The sequence below is a fragment of the Leptonotus elevatus genome, chromosome 16 (assembly GCF_054856555.1).
Source record: "Leptonotus elevatus isolate MCC_2025b chromosome 16, RoL_Lele_1.0, whole genome shotgun sequence".
NCBI classification, from domain to species: Eukaryota; Metazoa; Chordata; class Actinopteri; order Syngnathiformes; family Syngnathidae; genus Leptonotus; species Leptonotus elevatus.
Genome location: NC_141254.1, coordinates 14,920,485 through 14,944,271, shown reverse-complemented (window position 1 = coordinate 14,944,271; position 23,787 = coordinate 14,920,485). Strand labels below are relative to the sequence as shown.

General features: G+C 38.4%; 1 protein-coding gene across 4 annotated transcripts in view; it reads right to left on the bottom strand.

Moving 5' to 3' along the window:
• The window catches only part of LOC147160915 (RNA-binding protein Musashi homolog 2), a 257,629-nt gene that overhangs the window by 221,138 nt on the left and 12,704 nt on the right, over nucleotides 1-23,787 (bottom strand). For all 4 annotated transcript variants that reach the window (XM_086097953.1, XM_086097955.1, XM_086097954.1 and 1 more), the window contains exon 5: nucleotides 22,541-22,582. In XM_086097953.1, the coding sequence (XP_085954079.1) occupies nucleotides 22,541-22,582 (42 nt within the window). The remainder of the gene's footprint in view (nucleotides 1-22,540; nucleotides 22,583-23,787) is intronic.

Sequence of the window (23,787 nt, the reverse complement as noted above, 5' to 3'; positions counted from 1 at the left end):
ATTTTAATCTAATAAACCCAACAAACGTTTATTTAAAAATTTCACTTATTCCAAAATAATCTATGCGCAAAATGTTCAGACAACGACAATGTATACTGATTCTAAATCAGTTTTAACATTAACTTAACATTCATAATTTGTGCTAAATTGCCACAATGAAGTAGTTGGTAGTTATTGTAAACCACGCATTCTGCCACTTGTGGAAAATTACAACTCACAATAACATCTGGATGTAACAGAACATAAGAACAGCTTTTAATAAACCAGAAGACAAAATTGATTTCACAAAAAAAAATATATATATATATATATATTCCAAAGCTTTTATTTTAAGGTCAAACCTCAAAATACTCAATACTGCATCTTTTAAAAGTAACTGGATTTCCGTGTTCAATCATAAGTGTGTTGTGCCTTCACGCACACATGCATTGTTATATCAGTTATGACATTACGCTATTAATTTTTTCCTGCCTTTGCATAAATGCCACAATGTTTGAGAGGAGCTAAAAGTCACATCAGATCTTCGAAGGTAAGCCAAGCTGACATTTATCCCCATCACATATCACCGTATAAACTACAGCTGAGTGAAAGTGAGGTGTGCACAACCCAGCGCTATTACACAGGCAGACACCCACTGCATCATTTATCCCGGCCATAAATCAGCCCTCTGCTCTACCGCACTACTTTTTTCTCTTGTCCCAGCAGAGCTCACTGACGTCTCATTATATCTTATAGCAACACTAAAATTACCTGGAGTCGAAGAGCATAGCATTTACGGAAACGGGGACTTCTATCTTGCATGGCCGAGGCTTTGCATGAGTTAATTACACCAGCAATGGTGTTTTATTGTTTTTTTTCCGTTTTTTTTGCAGCACGGTGTGGATGAGTAATGTCATCCTACCTCGCCACAGCCAAGCAAATCTTAAGGCTATGATATATCATTGCAAGTGAGAGTGTCTGCAAAATGAGGACATTCGGTAATGATGATGATAACTGAATGGTTGAACTGTCACTTCTTACATTAAGAGCTACACTATGTTGTTGTTGCTGCTTATTTACCGCGTACAGTATACATAAATCAATGCTCCTACATACAGTACGTCCCTATTCATTTCATAGATACTTAAGAATTACCACCATCGGCCTCATTGGTTTATTACATTTTTATGGAGCACTGTTTCTAGATAGGCGCACATTAGAGGAAAGTGTCTCACATTACAATTTCTGCCCAGACCAAAAACATTTTATTTTTTTTGCCAGATACTACTATTTGTTTTGTTGTTGTTTAAATACAATTTAAATACAGTGGTAGTACTCAAAAGTGCAATTCCCTTGAGATAATACAATTCAGAATGTGACCGACATTTTGAGAAAATTCCAAATTCCATTTGTTGAAATTTAAACTGCGGTCATGTGACATCCCACACAAGACATCAGCATCAGCATTTGTGCACAACCTTGGCATCAAAGTATCACCTCTGCACAGCTTTTGTGGAATAATTATTCCACAAGATAGCCCTCTGTTGTACATGACATCTGAAACGTACCTCACCAGAGCAGTTCAGCATCAAACAAAGCACGATTGAACAGATCTGTGGTTTGCTTTTTCTTTTAATTTCTTGTGGCAGGTATGCAAAATTTTATTCCAAAAGAAGGACTAGCTTCCACAGAAGAATTTCACGAGAGGAGAAAGAATAAATCCACGCAAAGTTCCATGAGGGAAGTTAAGACTGAGGTTGTGATTCTACTGTTATAACAAAAGTTGTTATAAGTGATGTGAAATGTAAGGAGAGCGCATGACAAAAGGTAAATGGACTGCTTTTTATATAGCACTTTAATTAACTACACCTATGGTGCCCAAAGCGCGTCACGCTCACCCCTTCCGCACACATTCACGCACCAGTGGTCGGCTACTGCCATGCAGGGCGCTGGCAGGTCCACTGGGAGCAAATTGGGGTCCAGTGTTTTGCTCAAGGACACTTCGACATGGTCACCGGGGGTGAGGATCGAACACAAAACATCACGGATGGGAGACGACCACTCTGTCGATAAGCCATGCTGCCACAAGATATGCATCAAGATAAGCTGTTGTTTCCTTTTTCAAACTTATCATTATGTAGTGTTCATATATGTTTTGATAGTTCAAGATGAATAAAGGTAAAATTTGTAAATAGCATGTGAAAAGCACGTCTGTTAAGACCTTAATGTCTCGGGAGCATGTGCCATGCAAATCAACATCTTTACATAATGCCTTGTAAAAGACAGATTTGTCTTAATACTAAAAGTAGTAAAACTTGTTTTTACATTTTAACATCAGTTCACGTTATGAAAAAAAACACAGCAACCAGCTTCACAACAAGATTTTATTTTATTTTTTACCCTAGCAGTTATACTCCACAAATCTTTAGATTTTGAAGTGAAAAATAAGCCAGCAGCTAGCCAGCAGCTAGCAAGCAGAGTACACTGGTGAGTGTAACTGGATAGTAAGCCCATTACATAATACAAATGAGTCAGTGCTTTTGACGCGCAAGGGTTCAAATACTCCGGGATTAGAAGTGCCTGTCGTTCGGCAAGCGGTAAGGACTGCAGAGCAAGACCCGGGTCCGAATGAATGCTCTGTGGATAGTAGCGGAAAAGCAGTGCAGCACTGTATAGGCAGACATGCTGTGCACCCGCCATTACTTACCTGAGAGAGAGAGACAGACAGACAGACAGACAGATAGAGAAAGACAGAGATATGCACCTCCATTACTTAGCTGAGAGAGAGAGAGAGAGAGAGAGAGAGAGAGAGAGAGATGCACCCCATTACTTAGCTGAGAGAGAGAGAGAGAGAGAGAGAGGTGTAATGAAGCAGTAGAGAAGGTAAAAGGCTGTCAACACCAGACCAAACAGGAGAGAAAACAGGCGTTTTAGCGAAGGTGATAAAAAAAACCAAAAAAAAAAACAAGGGCCAATCTATTTTCTAAACTGAGAATGTGGCAATGACGAAAATACAAACACAACACCTACATATACCAAAATATTTCTTTTTTCTCCCTTTCACGCGTCCTCTCTTTTTGTCTTGGCTTTCCATACCACCTCCATTAATTCCTCTGTCTCCCCTCACTCTCGTCTCCCATTCAAAGAGTGGCGGCGTGTTTGTTTGAGAGCCTCTTGCATCACACCTGTTTGTTTAAGCGGCAAAATGACGCTGGAGACAAAGCACGCCTGTCTCTGTAGACCGCTTGGATATAGCTTGTGGTTGCCAACAACACAGGGCTCCCTCTACCTCTCACCCGTCTCGTCGTTCTCACACACCCTCTTGTCTTTCCTCTCTCTAACCCGGGAAATCCAGAACACTGAGCCTCGGTGATAATTCCGACAAGTACAGCAGAGCACTAAATACTCCCAGAGAAGCCCAGCTTAGTACCGAGGATAATATGAGGTAAAACGCTAAGTGTGGATGTACTGGCGGTTGTTAAACTTTAACTTATTACCTAAACAAAACCAGTTGCCAATCATGAGTGAAAATCAAGGTTGAGGCAGTGTATTTTGGGTTATAACATTGCAGGCTACAAGCAAACAAAACCCAAATCACTACAGTGCTATAAAGCAGTGTGGAAAAATTGTCAGCACCTTTCAGCCAATTTGATTTAGAAAAAAAAAAGGAATTCAGTTACTAAAGCATTAGCAAAAGAAATGCCGAGCTTGTGTGATTTTACACTTCCAGTAGGTTATGGCTCAAAGGCCTGGTATCAGCAGTCAGCATTATTCTCACACACAAACCTGAAAAGAATCACTCTCCGACCTCTGCTGTGCATCTAATTCCTTCCAAGAGGCATCATACATAAGCAAAACCCACACATCAGGCGAGAACACATCACATGGATAATCGAAGCTATGCTGCATGAATACACAAAAGGAAAAGGCAGTTTTTTTTGTTTTGTTTTTTAATTCATCAGTTTTGAGGGCAAAAGGGCAGGCTAAAGGTTAGAGACATAAATACACTCAGGGTTGAGGTTAATATTCCTGCTTGTTTTGACCTCTAAATGAACACGGCAACCCATGTCTTTATTGACAGACTACAAGGCACGGAATGGCCACTCACTCTTATAGATTATTATTACTATATTATATAATTGATTGTCCCCATCCATTCCATTTTTCAAAATACAGTAATTATGATAATTATGGTATTATCATAATCTGGAATTTGGGATTTTATTTCTACCCAAATTTATAGCTGAAAAACAATACTTTATCTTTTCTGTTGTTTGCTTGCAGCTCCAGTTGAAATTCAAAAACTAATAGGTCAATAATACCAGAACGTGCCTTATCTACAACAGTTTATTTGCTAAAACCATGTCCACCCTGCCATTATGGGGTTACCGCCTCTTTACGAAACCCTCTAATAGTTGCCAACATTTTGTCTTTCTTCAGAAGTTGAAACAATGGCTGGCTGCAGAGTCAATATTTTAACGTGTTTCGAAAAACACATTATATTCATAACTGGATGTTGTCATGCTAAACATGTCCATTCTGTCATAGTCAAATATTGTTTTTTATAAAAATGTTTTAGAAATTTGAAATATTTGTTCAACAGTACACAATCGTGAATCGTGTAATTTCATGCAATTTTAAGGAAAAATGCTATATTGGGAAATATTGTTCTTTATTTATTTGGGCGGGGGGGGGGGGGGGGTCTGGGGGATTGTGACTACTCAAGAGTTGAACATTCGTACTGTTATCAGTCTGAAAAAAGTGCTATCGAACATCCCTATTTACACTTACTGTATGTTTGCTAAATCATTTTATGTAACTGGATGTTGTCAAGCATTTCCACTCTGTCGTAGTGAAATATCAGTAGATATAAAAAAACTTTCAAAAATTATAAATATTTGTTAAGCAACACACAGTCATCTTACTAAGTTAATTATGTTGCACAGTAAAGGTCCACCATGTAACTCATAAAATGCTAACAGTTGGTAAAGATGTCCATGCTGTCGGCAAGCTCACATACTTTGCTATTTGCATGTACGTTGTCTGCTTTGTTATTTAAAAAAATAATAAAGTGGGAGATTGGCAAATGCAAATTTCTAACAGTAACATCTACAGCACTTAATACAATAATACAAGTGATGGATTCATATGTTTTTATTAAATTGCACTGTCCACTTCTAAATAAATCAAATCAAATCAATGTAACATGATTACATTTTTCTCAATAATTCATTGAATCTAACTTGCACTAGTTGATTTTGCAGGATTTACAGATCGTACTGTCAACATTGTGTGAGAAGCATGCATGTTTTTTCTCAGTACCTGAAAGCAAACAGTAAATTTGTTCTGTTCACATCAATATTCATATCTACAACATTTGTTCTTTCTCTGGTCTCTGGCACAAGTGTAAATAAACTATTTACAGGTTAAACATTTCTAAAGCTCAACTTGCTCCCCTGCTGCTTGATATTTAGAAAGTTGGCAAGTCAATATTTAAAAAAAGCACTCCACATAAGATTTCACCACTGAAGGAGAATCTAATGTTTAATACGAAGTGAATGTATTAGTGTGACGCTAGAAACATGCCCTCGCATAATCTGATACATCCTGAATACAAAATATAGTGCTAAAGAGGAACAGACTGATTTATTTGAGACAGCAATTAGATGGTAATCTTTGGTGTTCTTTAAACAACTTTGACCAATTTAGTTCAAGAATGAAAACATATCGTAACGCCACCAACGATGAGGCAGTAAAAGACAATACAATAGGAAAATTAATCTACACATGGAATTTTATTACCAATACATATTTAAGTGCATGGTAATTGTAATGAAAGCAACATGCTTTGTTTAAGTAAAACAAATCAAATTATTAAATAGCTTTAAAGTTGATAACAACTATGGTACCAATAGTCCAATTATTGATGCTACAAATGCAATTCATTGTTGGAAGAACAAACACTTTTAATATATTAATTACAAGCACACGATCACATTTAAAACAGGAAATTAAGGCTGCAAACCAGGAGACGGTCGAAGTTCTGTCATCAATTATTTCATTACTATTTCAAATGTGCTTTCAAATCAGTATCACTATATTCCACCTGTGAACAATATTAACCTCATAATCTATGCTATAATGACAATAAGAGAGATGCACATTAGGGCCTCATCCGGCCGAACTTTTGCCGAAGGTTAGTGCAACGTCTGGCTGAGTCCATGTTTTCCTGTGTGAGCAGGTCAATGTCATGAAAACATAAGCGTTGAGTAACCGTGACAACTGATTCAATCTATCCTGGATAGTCAATTTCATTACCCTCCAGGCAAAAAAAAAAAAAAATAATCCATTCCCATGAAAACCATGATTTACACGGTGATATCTGTCAAACTATTCACAATGTCAATTTATTTCCGTATTGGCACACGCATGCACACGTCCTGCTTCCGACCAATCCTTGACACAGTTTCCACATGTTTGCAGCTTCATAAATCAGAAAGAACTATTCCTGTGCGCTTACTCTAGCTTCCTGAAGATTCATCTTCATATCTCCATAAAACTCCCAGATGTGAGGACATCCTTTCAAACATCACGCTCCATTATTTATGTATGTATTTTAAGTTAAAACAAAACGAACAATAGCCTGAGCTTTTTTTTCCCCCCACTGAAAAGCTTATCTTCATTACCAAATGCTTCAAAGCTGTGAAAATTCACTGCCTTCCAGCAGAAAACAAAACACAATGGTGACACAAGTGTGCTGTATGTGGTTTCAACAGCTAGAATATTGTTATCACTTCAGAAAGCAGATGGAACAACAGGTAGAAGACCCAAATCTTTATCCATCTGCAATCCGCAGACCCTGAGAGTCGACCCCTTCCTCTTTTTCTGTTGGCTCAAAGTGGCGTCGACTTGCCCCTTTACTTCTCCGGTCCTCCCTCGTCTCCATTTGTAAGCCTGAGGGAGAGGATACCTGTGACCAAAGGCCAGTAACATGGCAACCGAGTCAAAAGGGCTTCATGCCTGGTGCGCTGCGGGGTGCTGGCATTTACTTCCCCCTGTTTCATCCTCAAGGCCCCAAGCCCAACACAGGAGCCTAAAAGAAATCGTCTTTGCTTTTTCAGCTGTCTCTCTCTTCCTATGTTAGGGAAACAATATTGCACAAAAAAAGAGGAGAAGACGACAACTTCCTGTCCCTTTGTCCATTGTGCAGGCCAAAGTTGATGTTTATTGGTTTTCACTGCGAGGTTCCTGCCTGTAAACTCATGGATTTATTTTTTATGGCAAGAACAGTAAAACCCTATATTTACTTGCACGAATTTGGATAAACACACACACACACATCGAGCGCACAAATAATATTTTAACGAACTTCTCCTACAGAATTTATCTTAGCGACTTTGGATGTTTCATCTAAAGATGTTTTAAGATGAAAAGCAATTGAAAGTGTTTTAGTTGGTCGCAGCTCTAGTTATTGTTTCTGCAATTGCATGTACTATGCAAAATTCACATTACAGGGTGTTACTTATCATATTTAATGGACGATGGAATAACTGCGCTAGATGTGTCAATTATACAATTAAGTTAAGATAACGTCTTTATAATTATACAAAAAAATCTGACTTTACCACTAGAAAGGCTGATGGTACGTGATAGGTTATAAATCCAACATCTCTTCCCCATAACAAAATCCTGTCCAACCCAGGGATTAACAATTAACTCATTTGCTCCCAAAAATGTATAAAAACGTTCTATTATAAATATTGCCATGGTCCCAAAAACATATTTATACGTTTTTAAGTTGTTGTTTTTTTATGCTAGAGCATACAGAAGGCTTTGATGCAGCCGCTGAAGAGGTCGCTTAAAGCAATGATGTTTATTACAAAAAACTGCAACAGGTGGCAGCAGAGTATAAGAAATCAACCAGGGTCATGTTGCAAAAAAAGCTCTTCTCCCCAGTGTTTTGGACAGATTTGTGAATAATGATGAAACGTAGCTATATTCTAATGCTAATTGCTGCAAAACGAAAACAGATACAAATATACTTTTTTTTCATGATAAAAGAAGAGCCTCTATTATTTCCATGTTTTTATAGCAATAGAACACAATATTCTGTGGGCCTTGCAAAATCAATCAAAATCCAGTAAAACAGCCGGGAGCGAAGGGGGTTGCTTCAGTGAAAATGGCTGGGAATGAATTTGTTTTTTTTGTTGTTTTTTAACACCCCAAAAAATTTGATTACTGTATTAAGGAGATTCACTTCCAAGTTGTCCTATGCTGGTTTGCACATTCTTTTAACAGCCTGAGCATTGGCTTAAGTATTTCAATACTTCATTGTCGATGAAATTTATGGCGACAATGTGTTTTCAACTGATGAATAAATCAATTATGATGATGATGAGGCATTGAATCATTCGTGTTAACTCTAACACTGGCTCGACACGTTAATTCAGTGTCCTGTTTTAAATCATTTTGAGTTCCCTGCTTTGCATAAAGCCTATGGGGATTCATGAAGTATCTTCAGGGAAAAGTAGGCACTAACTCCACAATCTTTCCAGAGTCCTCGGTGACAGAGAGAAGGAGCCGGCAGAAAGCTCATCGATCAACGACTGGGAAATGCCAAACGTCAAGTACAAGGCGAGTTTTCAATGCAGCCTTCACGGCTGCAAGAGCTACACATCACTGAATGGTGCTATGAATAAGAAGGCATTCATTGCCACTTGTCCAATTAGGGGAAAAAACTCTTAGAAAACAAGCAGCCACTTATTTCATGACCTAAAAGAATGTTCACCTAGCACAGATACATATGTTTCTAACAAAATACTACTCAACAAAAAATTGAATAAATTTTGGCGAACAGGAGATGGAAACGTACTGGTAACTATATCAGTTACTGTGTAAATACTAACACCAGACTTCAAGGTCTTAATAAAGATGTTGGACATTGAGCCAACTGCAGCATAAGCTAATATAATTGGACCTACCATGGAGTGTGGTGAATAATAGCGTACACATACATACTACATCTACCCAAAACACGCCCACAGTAAAGAAAACAGAGCCAACTACTGTTAAATACTTTATCAAATGTGCACAGACAACTAAAGAGGAAAAACTGATGTTGCCCAGTGGAATAATGCAGAGATTGCCTACATGGGCCGATACTAAATTCTGACGCTACAATAACCATGAGCAAAAATATCATGGTATTAAAATTACAGTTCTAAAATGACCTTTTTGAAATATTTACATAAATTTAAAACTGCATTTTTTTTCCATTTAACAAAACCTATTTTATTTTAAGTTATAGTGTCCCATCACTGGTGAGCTATTTTTAGAACTGACCCGTGGGCTACTGTGTCGTTCTTGGGGCTAACCAAGACCGGCTGCCACCATTTTTATTTACTTATTTATTTTTAGGAAAATGCACATTAACTCAGCAAAAAAATAAAATAAAATAATTAACTTGTCTTGCTCACCTCCCTCCTCCTCTGTGCACAACTCGTGATTTTTGTATGATTGTTTTTATTTCCTGATCATTTTCTTGTATAAGTAGATGTCCACCTACATTTTGGGCCATATTTACATATGAGTTGTTTCAGGTGTTGAGAAAAAATTAACAGTGAGAAACAATATGGGTTACTTGAGAGAAGATGTTAAAAGACAGTAAAAACAATTTTGGAGTTGATCACAAAAACCTGTTGTGTAAATCAAGTCTGGGTGGGACAACAACTGGTTGACTTTAACAATGAGTGGCACAAGTTTAGCACTATGATTCTCTCTCTTTAATGTTTGTAAAGGGATTCAACACGACTCCAAGCAAGCCAGGAGCGTGAACGATATTTCTTCTGCCATGTGGCAAACTTGAATATGAGCTGTCGATGCAAAATCCAGATAAACAAAATTGCATTGTATTCGACACAAAGGCTTTTCTGTGGGTTTTAGGCAGGGGGGGGGGGGATATCAGAAGGACTGACCATGCAGAGGATAGCTGCACTGTGAATCCATGCAGCGAGCTAACTAATTACCCGCCATCTCTGAAAAATGTGCGGTGCAGCAGTGGAGGGCCACTGCTGGATGCCACTTCACTATTCCACCCTTCATATTCAACGTAAGCAAGAGGCAAATGAGGGGCTATAGAGGATAAATGAGCAATATTACTGGCAACAGGCTGATAAGAAGACAAGAGAGAGAGAGAGAGGGTGACAGAGTCAAAAAACAGGAAAAAGAGAAAGAGAAAGACTGGTTTTCTGTCCAAGCCATTACCTTGCTGTTGGAGACACCAAAGCGAGGAATGTGGGTATTGTTCAGTGAATTGATCCATCAGTATATTGCACAGAACAAGGCGAAGAAACTGCATTGCAATTATAAATCCCAGCAAGAAGGCACATTTTTACACCTGATGTATCTTCATATATCAACTGCTCTCCGAACCACGTTTTGTTATGAGCACATTACGATGAGCAATATACAGTAAAACTATGTGGGAGATAGTTAGCAGAGCATTTGGCCAATAGTTCTTTAAAGCATCGACTGTAATATTCCTCCAAAGTGAAGATGGGTTTTCAGAGTCGATTGAACACTAATATCAGAATAAACATTAGCCCTGCAATCTCTTGTGCAATCATTTTGGGTGTGATCCATGTTCCATCGACCTACAGTAGCAGTTGCAAACAATGAGCCATCTGGGATGCTCAATATATTATTTCATGGATAGTAAAGTACAAATGTACAGCATAGACCGCAATGGTGCTTCAGAGTGTTTTGTCTATGTTTAGGTGCTGTATCTGAAGCTGAAAGCTCTCGACTGTGGACACACTTAAAAAGGCCAAAATGGTCTATTGCATATCAGGGATGTAACGAGAACAGCAAAATCATTATATTGCGATATTAAAATTTGTCATGTCAAACCAGGTTGTTTTCCGTTTGTACAGTTCCAGCAAACTCTAATGATAGTTTATTAGCACAGTTTAATTTTAATTCGACATGTTTCGACCATCTACGTTTAAGCCCACGCTAATCACCAGATGAAGGGGAAACTACATATACCATGATACTTTGCGCCGCTGCTTTTTTTTTTTCCACAATATTGTGACTTTTTATACAGTATCGTGAGTTTTGTTCATCTCGCCAACCTCCCCACACTGTCGTGACAATTATCGTACCGTGAGGTTCGTATCGTGATAACATCGTATCGCGATAGCATCGTATCCTGACATTTGGATATCGTTACATCCCTATTTCATATACAACAAGCTCCTAATCTCATGAAGCACAACCCCGATGAGCTGAAATGATACGATGAAAATTTGCAGCCAACGGCTGTTTAAATTCAGTCTTCAGAGAAAGGAATGTGGCCACTGACATTTAATGGATAATAGAACTGAGAACGGGAATAGTTATGCCGGTAAAAGAGACAAAGGGGAGGCGAGAAACTCTCAGACGACCTCACGGTTTTCAGAGAGCTAAATAAAAGATGATAAATATGGATTATAGTGGCCAATGGTCTGGTCTTTATTCTTTCTAGTCCCAGAAATGTGTCTCTAAATTTAGCATCAGATTTATCAGACAGCTGCAATCCAGGGAGGAGAGGACTTGGGTATAGGGAAAGGAAAATAGAGGAAAGGTTGAAAGATATCTAAAAGACAGGTGCGGCAGACAAAAAGATTGAAGGGCGGGGAAAGGTGGCATTGTCCGGGTGATTCTGTCCATCACTTGCCACTTTTAGAATGAAAATACATCTCTACTAATATCCGCCAGCCAAACACACACACACTCGCAGACACACCGCCAGCAGACGTACGAGGAGAAAGAGAGATGTGAATTTCAATTAAGGTAAGGATATTAAACAACTGCTACAGTTATAAAAATCAACCAAGTAGATAAAGACTCCAATATTTTAGGAATGGTAGATGGATGAGGGAGAAAGACTAATTCATTCGCGCAAACGTGCAAAATGCAACCCAACATAAAAGCAAACAGAACAGAAAGAAAGGTCAGCCTGGGACAAGTGATCTTGGCTCTTTTGTTTCTACATTTTCACTTCATGTCTAGTAATTGTACACGCTCTATGGAGTGAAATGGGAACTTGAAAATGGTGCGACTAACGTGTTCAAGTGTTTCAATCTACAATTCAGTCTCAGTGCATGAGACGTGTACTGGAAATGTCTTAAACTCCAAGGTTCAAATCTCAGCTCGGAAGTTCCTTTATTCTTTATTCGGATCCCCATTAGCTTCCACAAAGTAGTCTGGTCTTCAAAAATTAATACATAGTAAAAATAAAAAATAAAACACCAAACAAAACAAACAATAATTTACAGATATTGTAAGTAGTCAAACAACCATACAAAATATTAGAAATCTAGTATCTCTTATAAAGTTAACTAAAAATCAAAATAGTTATTTTTTTTCTCTTGAAATGCAAAGCCTATTTCATGATTAGCCAGACTGGTCTTTGCCGCTCTTTTATATCTTTGCACTGTCAATAAATTGCCTCTTATCATTTCTATCTTCCCTATGAAAAATGTATTATTCATTCTTCTGAAACGAATTCTTCACTGAATGAACACTAAACTGTTTATTAACACATCTGCTCAATATCCCATGAGAAATTAACTTGTCCAATATTAAGGTTTTCAACGCCTCCAGATGTTTTTTACGCTCTATATGACCTGACTAACTAACTAAGCTGACATATTCACATAAGCTAATCAAAGTCCGTGTAGTGCACATGTGGATTAGGTTGCATCAATTTAAAAAAAAAAATAATAATAATGAGGAAAGAAGGTGAACATAATTTGGACCAATATAAATGCAAAGAGCCCATAAGGTCAAAGTTGGACTAATTAAAAGTGCTATAAAATTGTCTGGCGCTGTAAAATTGCTGCATGTAGCAATCAATTAGAAATCACAAGATGGCGTTGGGAAATAGCAGGCAGGAAATGAATCTGTCAACACGTTTCATTATTGTCTGATAACACAAAGAAAATTAAGTCGCAAAATAGCAGTTACAAGCTAGACTTGACTTGCTTATGCATTAAGTCTGTTTGATTATTTCCCATTATCCTCGACTCTTTGTGGCTTTGTTTGTCAATTGAGGCAAATTACAGGATATTTGCTTTTAGCAAGTTGATGGAAAAGCCTGCATTTTGGAGCATGTACTGTAGCACACAGCAATATTGAGCTTAATTTTCAGGTCAATTTTGCAAGCAAAGATGCTACCACAGCTCTATCACACCTACAGTGCCTTTGATTGATTGAATGGAATATATTACCAGTCGACATGGTAGGGCCTGGTGTCAATCACGCTCAATTAAATTTGATCATCTCACTTTAAAAGCAATGAGCTCCCCGCCATGTGGCACAGACTGTTTCACCATAAATGAGTCCAAACGGCCGGCCTTATAAAATACGCAGAAGAGACGAGAGGAAAAAAATGTTAACGTGCACAATTTTGAGCGGAGAATGTAAGATAATTTTGAGCGGGGAATGTAAGATGATGAAAATGTGCTGGCAAGTCAAAGGATATCTAATTTCAAGTTACTTGGAATGGATAATGTGGCATAATTACTTCATTTATGAATTTGCTGCAATTAAAATGAATTCATTGAAGTCCTACTACCAGTGCCGAAGATTTTTTTTTTTGGGCATTTAGAATAAATGGTTGTAGATTATAATTGGCACAGTTACACATTTGCTGGAGCTGGTTTTAATCTGTCGTTAAGGAAACGTAGAATATTTGTTTGTCCATGATAAACACATTTAATTCAGTAATTAAACATCACCTGCCAGCCTGTTGAACACATGTTGATTTTACAGCTAAAGAACCACACTGACTAATGTCTAATTCTTTAAAAAAAAATCTCAATTAAACATTATTGCTTTGGTCCATTTTGTTATTTTTGTTAACATTATCTGAAACTCATACGTATCAAGTATGAAAGCCTTATTAGACATTTTAATTCATCTCAATTTAACCAAGACAATGTTTGTAATTTTTTAAAGCAGCTTACTGTTTGTTTGTTTGTTTGTTTTACTGTGTATCAAATTCAAAATATTTGTCTATAATCCTTGTATATCTACGCACACGTGATTCTATTAATACACTCACATATGTTTACTTTTGCTAATACTGTATCATTCATTTTCTTCAATGACTTTTCTCACAGCTGCCAGATTGTGTCTACATGGATTTTTTTCCCCCCCAGAGTTAAATTAAATGCAGGATCCCATCTCTGGGACAAGCAAATAGACAAATACAAACTGCGGCAGGCCGACGTGAGAACATGACACAAATGTATACAGATGATAAAATATGATGTGGATGACATTGCCCGCAATGAAAAATTAATGGCATGAGCCAACATGTCAGCAGTAAAATGGTGAATGATGTGTGGAAGATAAAGGTCACAGATGAGGACCGCAACATTATGTCAGGAAACGCCGAAGCTCTTTTGCGCTCTGCGTTGGTCCAGTAATGTACTATTAAATCTTTTTCGTATTATATATCATTTTTATCATAAAGTGACATGTAACATATGTTTGGGGGGGAAGAAGAAAAATATTTTTGCTTCCCTTTTAGTGGAAGTGAAAACCACATTGCATGCTGAGGAATTCCAGTGATGAGGGTGCCCTCTTTGAATGTGAAGCAACATGCCACACAATCTGTACGCTTGCACATCCTTCCCTCCGAGCTTTGTTACATTTCAAACCTCTACTGCTTATTACTAACAAGCCAATGCACATGCCTGTCATTGGGACAGTTTGGTAGCTATTAAACAATGCCTGACTGCGCAGGGCTCTGTCGGAGGAGTACCACTTATACGGCTCCCGCTTCAGATATAAATTGTAGGAATAAGCAATGAGGACGGAAAAGTCTTCAACTGCCATTAATACAGTGAAAGGTTTAAATCAAAACAAATGAAAAAATAAAACTTACATAAGCTTAGGAACTATATACTACTATATGTATTGACATTTCACAATTTGGTTGATTTCTTTTTTTTTTCCTTTTTTACAAATCTATACTATTGGTCAGTCCACACGTGGTTACTACTTTTACAAATTATTTAATGCAAGTGTTAAAAATGGCTTGCTCTCATGCAATGTTAATAATTGAACAAACATGGCTTTTTTAGGGTCTCCTGAAATGTGATGCTTTTGGAGGTACAAGGTTTTGCCCGACACAAGTGACAGACACAAATGTAAGCTTTTACTTTCATACATCTGATCAGTTATTCCCATTTATTTCCAGCTGTACTCAGGTTATCGCTTACACAGCAAAAGACTTGAGGACAACTCATTCTTGTTTAAATTTAATGTTAAATAATAGCTAGCATTTAAAATAGGGATGTAACGATATCCAAACATCACAATACGATAATATAACGATATGAAGGTCACGATACAATAATTATCACGACATTGTGGAGAGGTTGGCGATATAAAAAAAAAAAGGTCACAATATTGTAAAAAAAAAAAGAAAAGAAATTGCTCATACTTAGAAAAAAAAGAAAAAGAAATTGCTCATACAAAAAAAAGAAAGAAAAAGAAATTGCTCATACTTACAAAAAAAAAAAAAACCTCACCTGGATTTTAAACATGGAAGGGCCAAAACATGTCTTGTGAAAATTAAACTGCACAAAAAAAAAACAGCCGCCAAAGGGTGCTAGAACCGCACAAATGGAAATCAACCTGACTTTTTTTTAACAGATGTGCAGCTTTTAATATCATGACATGACGACAACGATATTGTGGTCGTTTTAAAATCGCGATATCACGATTTTGTCATTATCGTTACATCCCTAATTTAAAAGGCAGAAATGAAACTTTCCCGAGTGCTTTACAGGCCTGGCGGACCACCAGTCGTCGTCCGCATTCCCGCCCCACTGCGTTGACAAATATTTTCCCGGGCCGAATTTTGTTGACCAGTCTATTCCTGATCATGACGCTTAGCAAGTTTTATGCTGGAAACCCTGACTATAATAGTCTATCCATCCACTGTCTTAACCGCTTGTCCTCACAAGGGTCGCGGGGGGCGCTGGAGCCTATCCCAGCTGGCTTCGGGCAGTAGGCGGGGTACACCCTGAACTGGTTGCCAGCCAATCGCAGCACTATGATAGTATTTTATTTAAACACATGAATGCATGAAAACATTATTATTTATATCTTACTTCAGTAGAAGGGTGCTCTGGCTTATCCACCTGCCATGCGGTGCACTAATATAAACCACTGCCAGTTTAGAATTGCTGTGGTGAAAAGGGTTAAGGTCAGAGACACCGTTTCAGTTTGTGCTGACCAAAAGAACTTTCATTTAATTGTCTCACGGAAAGATGACTAAGAAGCCAAAAATAAGTGTTAAACTAATACTGTGAGCAACAAATCTGTAAGACTTAGAGAAACAAGCAGCTGCTCAGGTTTTCAAAGAATCCATTAAAGGTGTGTTCCAAGGCCTATTTTAATATGTTTTTGTATCCCTGTGGCTACGTGGAGTACAAAAAGGCTTTTGAAAAGAGGTCCTTCAAGACCATGTCCTCTTCTGTGCTGCTCAGCCCTCGATCCTGGCTGGATCACTGTCCTCATTACTGTCAGTCAGCATCAGGTTTAGCAGTGCCAGGCTCCTGCACAGCCCCTATGTCCTCTCTGCCCTGCCAGCACTTGCCTGCCTGACTGCTGCCATTGGTAAGCATTGTAAGAAGCCCTCATTCCCCTAGAAAACCTAATTACTCTCCACCAGCAACCAAGGAGACCGGAATGGAGGCTGGAGAAAGAGGAATCGCACAAATGTGCACTCCACTTACAAGAGATCAGGCAATTATTCATAAAGGAAACAGTAACTAGCGTTCCCAATTTGCACGATTTATCTTTCAATGGAGGTATAAACGCTGGCGAGGAAAAGAACACAATACGTTATGGAAACACACAAAAAGAACATGCATGAATCAAGTGCTTTGACTAGCCGTTAACTGGGTCACTCTGTTGGCAATTGTGTTTGACCACCAAACAGTCATTCATTTGTTTGCGCTTTAGCCCCTTTTGCATCTGGAGCAGTTCCACTGTGGCAAACGAACGCAAAAGAGCTGACAGGTCAGGGACTGAACGGCAACACTTTGACACAGCAGCTAAAACCACAAGGAAGAAGAATCCATCCAAAATAGCGTAGCTAGCTAGCATAACATACTGTACAACATTGTGGTATCCTTCACACGACTACACTAACTGATTCAGGGCTATCCGAAATTTCTCAAGGTGCAATTTTGAAAAATGGGACAAGCCACTAAAGTGGCGAAGTTGTAAATACTCATATTTGATGGTCACTGGTGAACTACAAGTGGATGAAAATACAAAGAGGGACTTGAGCTTGAGGGTTCACATGACTAAGGTCAGGAAAATGAGTAAAAAGATTTGACATGTCCGCCTTTTTTCGCAGAGACTGGCTAATTTATCTTGGATACATTTTCCATGTGCCGACCATTCTGTACTCAGTCCATATTCAACCATGTTTTTCACGTTGTGTCGCTTCCTCTTCTTTATTCTACATTTGCTTGCTGTTGTGGTGTACAATGAATGGGAAAAGTCAAAGGCAACTAATACTCAATGTGGTAATGCCTATAGTGATGATGAATGATAATTACTGCATTTTGTTTGTGTGTGTGCGTGCGTTTTATATTGGGATGTTAGAATGTTCAGAACTTCAATTTCGATGCCAGTGTCACCTCAAAATGGATCCAATTACCTTTATGGTAAAGCTTAAGCTGACATGTTGCTTGAGGTGGAATCAACAGCACATCTACTCAATGCAGTACCGCACAACATTCACATCAATGCTTTCAAAATGTAATTACTAAACAGACAATTCCACTCATGTAATGAAACAATTAATTGATTACTATGCCCTTTTGTAACTTAAAGTAAATGATACGCAGTAAATGAAGTGCTATGCTCACATTGTTTGACTAATGCTCTCACACATTGCATTACAATGATGCTGGCGTACCATCTAAATGAAACTTGTCTCGCCGATTCTAATAGCTGACAGGCCAGCAATACGTTTGTGCCATATCAGAGTGTTTTTATTGTCTTTAAACACAGGAACTTGTTTTCCATGAAAGTCACACTCCAAGTTTCATCCTTCATCTCATGGTGTGTTTATGGACAATAGCTGTGCATGTGTTTGTGAGAGGGGGCATGACAAACCACCGGCTTGTATTTGGCATGTCTTTCCTCACTACGGACTGCCTCTTGGTTACAATAGAGTATGTAAAACCCATTTCCAATCCCATTTATCCAGAGAAATACAGCCAATGTCTATTCTGTGGGACAGCTTGGTTATTTGCAGCTCCATGTAGTGTGACATATCGCCTGAAATGTGATGTCAAGTTTAGTCTAAAACACAGATCGCATTCGTTTTGTGGCTCTCGGTGCATATGTGCTGCGGGAATGCGTTGGAATATGGAAGGTCTAATTAAAAATATTCTACTACACATGACAAATATCTGGGAGGGCTTATTGTCGAGCTCAACAAAAGATACTGATACAGCACTCTGTTCTTCATTGAGGACTTTTGTCCTTGATTATTCTTTCAGAATCATGCAGCTGTGGAGAGTTGGAAGAGGGAAGCTGGTGCTTTTAATAAACTCCCTGAGACATTCAAAGGGCCTGGCAGCCGCTGTGGTTTCATTTACCCAGCAGTGAGCTGTGTCATTTAAAATAAGGATCATTTGGAGATGGGGAATATCATAATGCTAAATCTAGATCAAATAACAGAGCAAGGTGTACGACTGGATTTACAAGGCAGGGTAATCCTAAAAGAGGTGCCAAAGAGCGCAATAGTAGCTGAGTAAGGTATTGAGAGATCAAGTAAGACAGGAATATTAAAGTGGCATATGAAATATACATGCACATATGCCTTTGTGTGGAACAGAAACCCAGGGGATATATTTACTTCTCACAGCATTGTTATTAGAATTTATTTAAATGTAAGGCTTGGCTCTCTTGAATCGCAATACACTGGATAGTCTTTTTTTTTTTTTAATGCTAAAATCAATCATAAAAGAAAACTGTCCCAGAGAAGGGGGTGAGGAGACTAGTCAATTTGCCAGTCATAGGAAATGTGTGCAATATCGAGAGGAAATGAAATGGATAAAAAGGAGCTATGTGTGGAACGAAAAAGGAGAACTAAGACGTAGCTGCCAGCAATGTGGCTTTGAAAGACTGCCGTTAAAAGGGAAGCCACAGTCACAGGTGTCAGCCTGGAGTGAAATATAGGACAGCGCTTTGACGTTATATCGGTGAATTACCTCAATCAATGTACGAACATGCTTAACCTTTCTCCTCGCTGACATTAAAATAGTGCCTCTTCACTTTGTTGGACGAACTGAACCCCACCAGTTTCCTATGCGCAGTCACCGAACCCTTCTCTATTGAAAAATGCAACTTAAAGACATGTTCCTTTGGTTTTACTAGACAGGTAGCTGGTGGATTAGAATTGCTTAACTTGGTATTGTGAATCAGGCAGTTAAGATGCTAACTTAACTTCCATCACTCAACCGCCACAGTTTTCTTAAGACGGAACCCAAAGGCAAAAGATACAATGAAAACAGTTTAGGCCCCAGAATTTAACCCTGTGGAACACCAGACGTTCTGTTATACATGCAAATTCATATTGCACATATTTGTCCGACCACATTCTTTTTTTTTGCTCGACATGGTATGCGGGGATTGCAATAAAATGCAAACCATTTTGGTGATTGTTGTCACATCTGTCTCTATTAAGGTCACACGTTTATGTGTGGACAGTCTTCTTTGTGCATGCCAAAATCTTCATGAAACAACAACAACCAGAGCGAGAGGGACGCCAAGGCAAATCCCCTTTGTGAGGTGCAATGAAAGGATTACGCCCATTGCTCTTGGAAAAGACGCTACCATGTCATTCAATTTCCATAACAAGCCATCACAACTCATCTCCCACTGAAGTGGCCACAGTCCCACTGGCAATTAAAAAAATGTTGGGACCTGCCATGATTGTGTGCGACGCCACTGTGGGAAATAGCAGTAATGACACCTACCGTTAAATGGTGAAGAGTAACAGAGTAGAAGTAGATCAAGCTGGTTGTGCTTTGAGGTCATTGAAAATGTAACATTTTGACCTTTGGATGGGAAACTGTAAGAAACTTGAGTACCGATAGATACTATACATCGGTATCGGGGAGAACCCAGCCTTATTTCAAGGAATCTGTATCTGGCCAATACCAGGAGGTGAGGTCAATATGGCATACGATAAAGATTTTATAATTAAAAATAATAATAATAATAATAACACAAATTGTGATGTAGACATAAACTACTGAGTGAATAGGTCTCACTTACATTTACTATGAGTGAGTAAAAACCACTATAAAAGACATGCCATAAATCCCATGTGCATGTCTTGGCACTCGGCCAGAGGTGCGTGCAGCTACTCCTTTGTAGCTGCCTCGAGCTAGCACAATATATATTTAAGACGTGAGGCAAAACACAAATCACTACACAAGAAAATATGACGACATCAATCTTAAGTTTGGTCTGTCTGTGGCTTTGAGGGAGGTGACCACCTCATATGTCAGTGATGTCACATCACACGACAAGGGCCTCACATCTTTCGCAAATGTGAATGGGGACACCAGAATTGAAGTGCAAAATTCCTTTGTAGAGTCTCTTTCAAATAGGCACTATAATGTTAAATTAGTAACACTGTTATAGTTTTTCAAATGAATTTGAATACACACATTTAAGGACTTGTCTCCCTTTTTTTTTAACCTTAGCCAACACTCAAATACGGTCACAAACAAGCAAGATCACTGAAACTTTCTTTCTGTTCTCCTTCCGTTCTAAGTTAGGTAGTTGCAAGGTTTTCTTCTTAATAGTTGCTGCCAAAAAGCTTTTGCCTTATTCCACCCACCGAGTGGAAGTGTCCATGTGTTTGGCCACGGGAAGCAATGCCATCTGATACAAGTTGTTTTTCCTGTGATCCTGTCATCCCGGTGCAAACACCCTCACTTGTTTACAGCCAAATGTCCTCTAGTGTTCACCTTCACTTCCTGTCTGTTTCCAGCATTAGTCTACGTGCCGTACATAATGCAGCGTTTTACCGTACTGCAGCATTCAGCAGTGAAGGGGTCAATGTCAGGGTTACCGATGAGGTCATTGTTAGCCGTGAGAACATTAGCACTGATTGGTCTCGTCACCATTTGATTCCTGAAGCCTGTTTCGCTCATGCACGTGCCGAGTTGAGCTCCTTTAAACTCGAACGGGGTCAATTCCAACCAAAGCTGAGAGCAGCCTAGCAGGCAGGCAGAAAGCAGAGAAGCAAGCAGGACAAAGGAATTATATATATATATATATATATATATATATATATATATATATATATATATATATATATATATATATATATATATATATATATATATATACACACACTTCATCACGATAACTGAATGAAAATGAATGTGTTTGGGCAGTGTCGATTTGAAATAATGTCCTGTTTTTGAAAAAAGGGATGGATTCTTTTTATCTGATTTATCAATTAATCAAACAAATACATTAATAAATAAACTACAACCTCAACACAATATTTTATCTAAATTGATATTAGGATGTGCTAATGCTGATGACACCAAATCTGAAACCTCAATATTTCCCTACTTTTGAACGCAGAGTGAAGGAGAAAATCTCCTAGACATTTCTCACTGGATTCCGAGTCCAAAGTCCCAACAGTAAAGCATAAAAGTGCTACACTACACTGTAGTGTGCTACAGCTTTTACATTAGATGCTAAGGGGAGGTGGTGTGAGAGGGCATGTCAACAAAGCCCTTGACTGTGCTGCAGCACCATCTGCACACGTTGCATATTTAATTGTCAATAGAGATGCTCAAGACCAGCAATCAAGAGAAAAGATCATATGCATCATGAACAACAGCCCCAGTGTGATTAGAGTTTTGTCTCCATGCTAATTGTGACGTCTCCAAGCAGGCGCCCCCAAATGAAGATATTTCAAAATCACTTATGTCAATCCATCCCCTTTGTTTCTGAATATTAAAGAAAAACACAGACTGCGAACGCGCTTCTTATTTGTCAGTGAAGAAGACAATTTCTTGCTCATTAAATCTGCCAGGCCAATCATGTGCTCAAATATTTCACAAGGATGTGCTCCACCAATGCTGCACATTTTAGTCAGGACATTGTCTGGATTCTACTTTCTAAAGGTTTTTGTCACAACAAAGTTAAACAATGGTTAGTCTCCCAAATGCAAATAAATCCATTTGCTGAAGCGGTTTCATTTCTATACAATAGCGTGAGGGGGGAAGCATGAAAAGAGTGACGATAAAAAGAAGAGATATTTTTAAATGTGCAGAGCAGAAACAATGTGAGAACAATGGAGCCAGACGAGGTATTTCTCTAAAGCAAACAGACAACCGCTGCCTCTTTGAATCTGCTGTGTGGCTACAGAAAATTAGGTACGCTGGTGACACGAGACATAATCATTTTCTCGGAGGAGGCCTGCTGACCAATTTATTCTTCTTACCTTAGGCTGGGCGCGACGTGGAAAGGCAACCTTAGGATCAATCTGAGGAAGAAAAAAAAAAGAAAAAAAGAACGGGGCTGTCAAGACATTTTAAAAGCATGACATCGACTAGTTCTTAATCCCAAACAAATAAATGCCCAAAGTGCAATCAGTCACGTGACTGAATCCTGTGAACACAAGAATGAATAAAAATTGGCATTTTGGAGCAACAAATTAATTATTCACTAGATTCAAATGTGACTTTTTACTAACTAATCAAAGCATTTAAAGGTTCATAAATGCTGCATAATCAACTAGCATTAAGACATGTGCTCTGCTTTTAAAAGTAGAAAGTATTTTGTTTTGTATTAAAGCTGCATTCAAAACGGAATTATTGTGATCGCAAATTAAGTGCACATGAAGGACAAAACAACATGGAAGAAAGATTTTTTTTTTTTACACTGGCATTGTAAATAACTAAATAAGATTATTATTATCCCCTTTGTCCGAAATAGTCTGGTTTAGTTCAATTGGCTGAGTAAGTTCATCAATAAATTATTGTGATGCATTTAAACCCATAATTTTATTTTCAATTTCTAACTGGAGTAAATGTAAGAGGTACACATAATGGATGGATGGATGGATGGATGGATGGATGGATGGATGGATGGATGGATGGATGGATGGATGGATGGATGGATGGATGGATGGATGGATGGATGGATGGATGGATGGATGGATCCTTGCTGTCAACTAAAAGTGACATTACAGTTACTCAAGGCCCAGGTAACAACCAATCACGCCTCAGCTTCAGAAAAAAGGTGTAGCCGTGATTGGTCATTACCTCAGGCCTGAGCAACAGTGATGTCATTTTCCGGCAAGTGACAAAATGGCTGCCCCTTGAAATACATAAAAACGGATGGATTGCGTTGCTTAACTCATATTCCACAAACACAATATTAATCAGAATGTTTAGACTAGTGGGGCTACATACAACATATTATTGTAAAGAACATTTTGAGGGGTGACTTCCCCTTTTAAAATCACTAGCTGCGCATCATGTAGTCTTTTATACAGACAATTTGCTAGCCAAGTCTCCCTAATTACGATCCATGTCAACGCTCAATTGATGGAGCTCCTTTGACACATTCAAGGCATAAAATACATTCATTTGACTGGGCAATGAACCATTGGGTATAATCATATTCATTACTACTGATCAGTGTCGAACAATATCCGGACATGGGATGGGTATAATATCGATTAAT